This window comes from Myotis davidii, unplaced genomic scaffold (genome assembly GCF_000327345.1).
Source record: "Myotis davidii unplaced genomic scaffold, ASM32734v1 scaffold223, whole genome shotgun sequence".
In the NCBI taxonomy this organism is placed as follows: domain Eukaryota; kingdom Metazoa; phylum Chordata; class Mammalia; order Chiroptera; family Vespertilionidae; genus Myotis; species Myotis davidii.
This window is the reverse complement of record NW_006294609.1, coordinates 5644956-5647169: the sequence shown is the minus strand read 5'-3', so window position 1 is coordinate 5647169 and position 2214 is coordinate 5644956. Positions and strand designations below refer to the sequence as shown.

General features: G+C 62.5%; 1 protein-coding gene across 1 annotated transcript in view; it reads left to right on the top strand.

Moving 5' to 3' along the window:
• Positions 1–6: 6 nt before the first annotated feature.
• Positions 7–2214, top strand: part of LHX5 (LIM homeobox 5) — a 3817-nt gene continuing 1609 nt past the window's right edge. Inside the window, exons 1-2 of the mRNA XM_006769010.1 lie at positions 7–72; positions 1951–2174. Coding sequence (XP_006769073.1) covers positions 2054–2174 — 121 coding nt within the window. The 5' untranslated portion in view covers positions 7–72; positions 1951–2053. The remainder of the gene's footprint in view (positions 73–1950; positions 2175–2214) is intronic.

Sequence of the window (2214 nt, the reverse complement as noted above, 5' to 3'; positions counted from 1 at the left end):
GTGCAAGACCAACCTCTCCGAGAAGTGCTTCTCGCGCGAGGGCAAGCTCTACTGCAAAAATGACTTCTTCAGGTAAGAGGCCCGCAGCCTGCGCGCCCGGCCTGCGCGCCCCGCGGGCGCCGGCGAAGGGGAAACCGCCTCCCCGGCTCAGCAGCCTGGAAGGGCCCGGCCACTGCTCCCCGCTGTCCTTGGTCAAGGAAAGGGCCGCAGCCCCGGCGGAGCAACACGGAAGGTGCCTCGCGGTTGCTCCTCCCGGCGGGCTGGGACCGGAGGTTCCCTGGGGGAGGAAGCTCTGACCAACTTACTCCCCGCCCGACCCTACCCCTTCCAGCGGCTGCAATTCCAGGGTGGAAGCGTCAGGCCCGAGTCTGAGAGAGGAAGGATTTTTGCAAAGTTCGTGGTGGCTGGAGGCTTCTCCCACCAGACAGACTGCATTTGCCAGGAGGCGGGCAGGCGGCCCCAGGGCCCTGCTGGACAAACAGCAGCTTCCCAGCGCCCGGGGGCTCGGCCAGGAGCGTTTCCTCCGATGTTTGGGGGAGGGACCCTTTACCTTCTCATCCCTTCACCCCAACTCCGTGAATATTCTCTCCCATGTTGAAAAGTACCAAGGAAATCCAAGCTGAGAATCAGGACCTCCAGGGTCTGGTCCCAGGCCATGTCACCTCCCCTTGCTGCCCACCGGGGCCCTCAGGCGGGCTGGGGATGACCACTGCTCTGGGCCTCAGTTTCCCCAGCTGGGAAATGCTCAGGGGTGGCCTGGAAGGCTGTGGGGTTTGCAGCAGCTCAGCTTCCACCCGCCCTGGAGAGCGGCTTTGTGAGTGCGAATTCCGGCGCCCGGGCAAGGGGGCGTGATTAACGCGGAGGAGCAAGCCTGCCCCCAGCCCCCAGCCCCCAGCCCCAGCTGCTCAGCCTGGGGAATCTGAATAGGAGAAAATGTCAGCCTCGCCTTTACACGTGTAAACTCCCCGCCTGGAGAACCCAGGCCCTGATGTGGCGGGGCTTGCAAAGCGCCTAATGATTTTTGATAAGGTACATATGGCCAATTACGCGGCCGGATAAGACCAAAAGTGACTTATGGCTTCTAATGCCCTCACTACATCAACGTCACCCAAATTCGCCGTTTAGAGGCCTGGGTGTGAGCAGATGTGGGGCCCAAAGTCCCGGCCCGCTCCCTCCCCAAGTCCCTGCACCTCTCCCACTCAGAGGAGGCTGGCCTTAAGAAAAGGATTTAGGCCAGGAATTCGGGCACTGGGGGGCGGGGGTGTGGGGGTGAGCATTCCGAGTGCTGGCCAGGCAGGTTTGGATTGCCTTCATTTCCCGCTGCCTACCAGGGTCAGAGATTTTGGGGGGATGGAGATTCAGTCCCTGGTTCTTGGAGTCCACTGGTCCCCCAGGCTCCTGACTAGCTGTGCTGCATCCCACAGTGGGACTGGGAAGCCCTAGGCGCTGGCGGTGCTGGGAATGGGCAGAAGGCTCCCTCCTCTCTGCCTGGGTCCTGCTCAGGAGAAGGGCTCCCCGCCAATGGCTGGATCCCGCCAACCAGGCCAAACGACCCAGGAGGCAAAGCCAAGAAGGGGTCCAAACCCTGCCTGCCTGCCTCAAAAGCCTTCCTAGCCTGGAGAGGCGAGTTCACCTTGAGCATCCCAGATGGATGTGGGGGTACAGGGAGCATCTTGGGGTGCTCTGGGTCCTCTGCTTGGCTGAAGGCTATGCCCATTGCTCTAAGCCCAGTGGAGTCCAAATAAACCTGAACAGGACATGGCGGTCCCAGCCCCAAGAAGAGCCGGGGACGCTGGTCTCCTTGTGCTCAGCCGGAGAGCACAGCAGTGGGTCTCATTGGACAGAGACAGAGTGGAGGCTTCTCAGAAGCCGGGGAGGGTGGGAAGAGGTCGGGGGCTGGCGAGGACGGGCCACCAGGCTGCCCGGTGACGAGCTGTGCTATGTCGGCAGGCGCTTTGGCACTAAGTGTGCGGGCTGCGCGCAAGGCATCTCGCCCAGCGACCTGGTGCGCAAGGCCCGCAGCAAAGTCTTCCACCTCAACTGCTTCACCTGCATGGTGTGCAACAAGCAGCTGTCCACGGGCGAGGAGCTCTACGTCATCGACGAGAACAAGTTCGTGTGCAAGGACGACTACCTGAGCTCGTCCAGCCTCAAGGAGGGCAGCCTCAACTCAGGTAGGGGCCTCGCTCCTCCGCCAGCCCGGCCCGCGCTCTC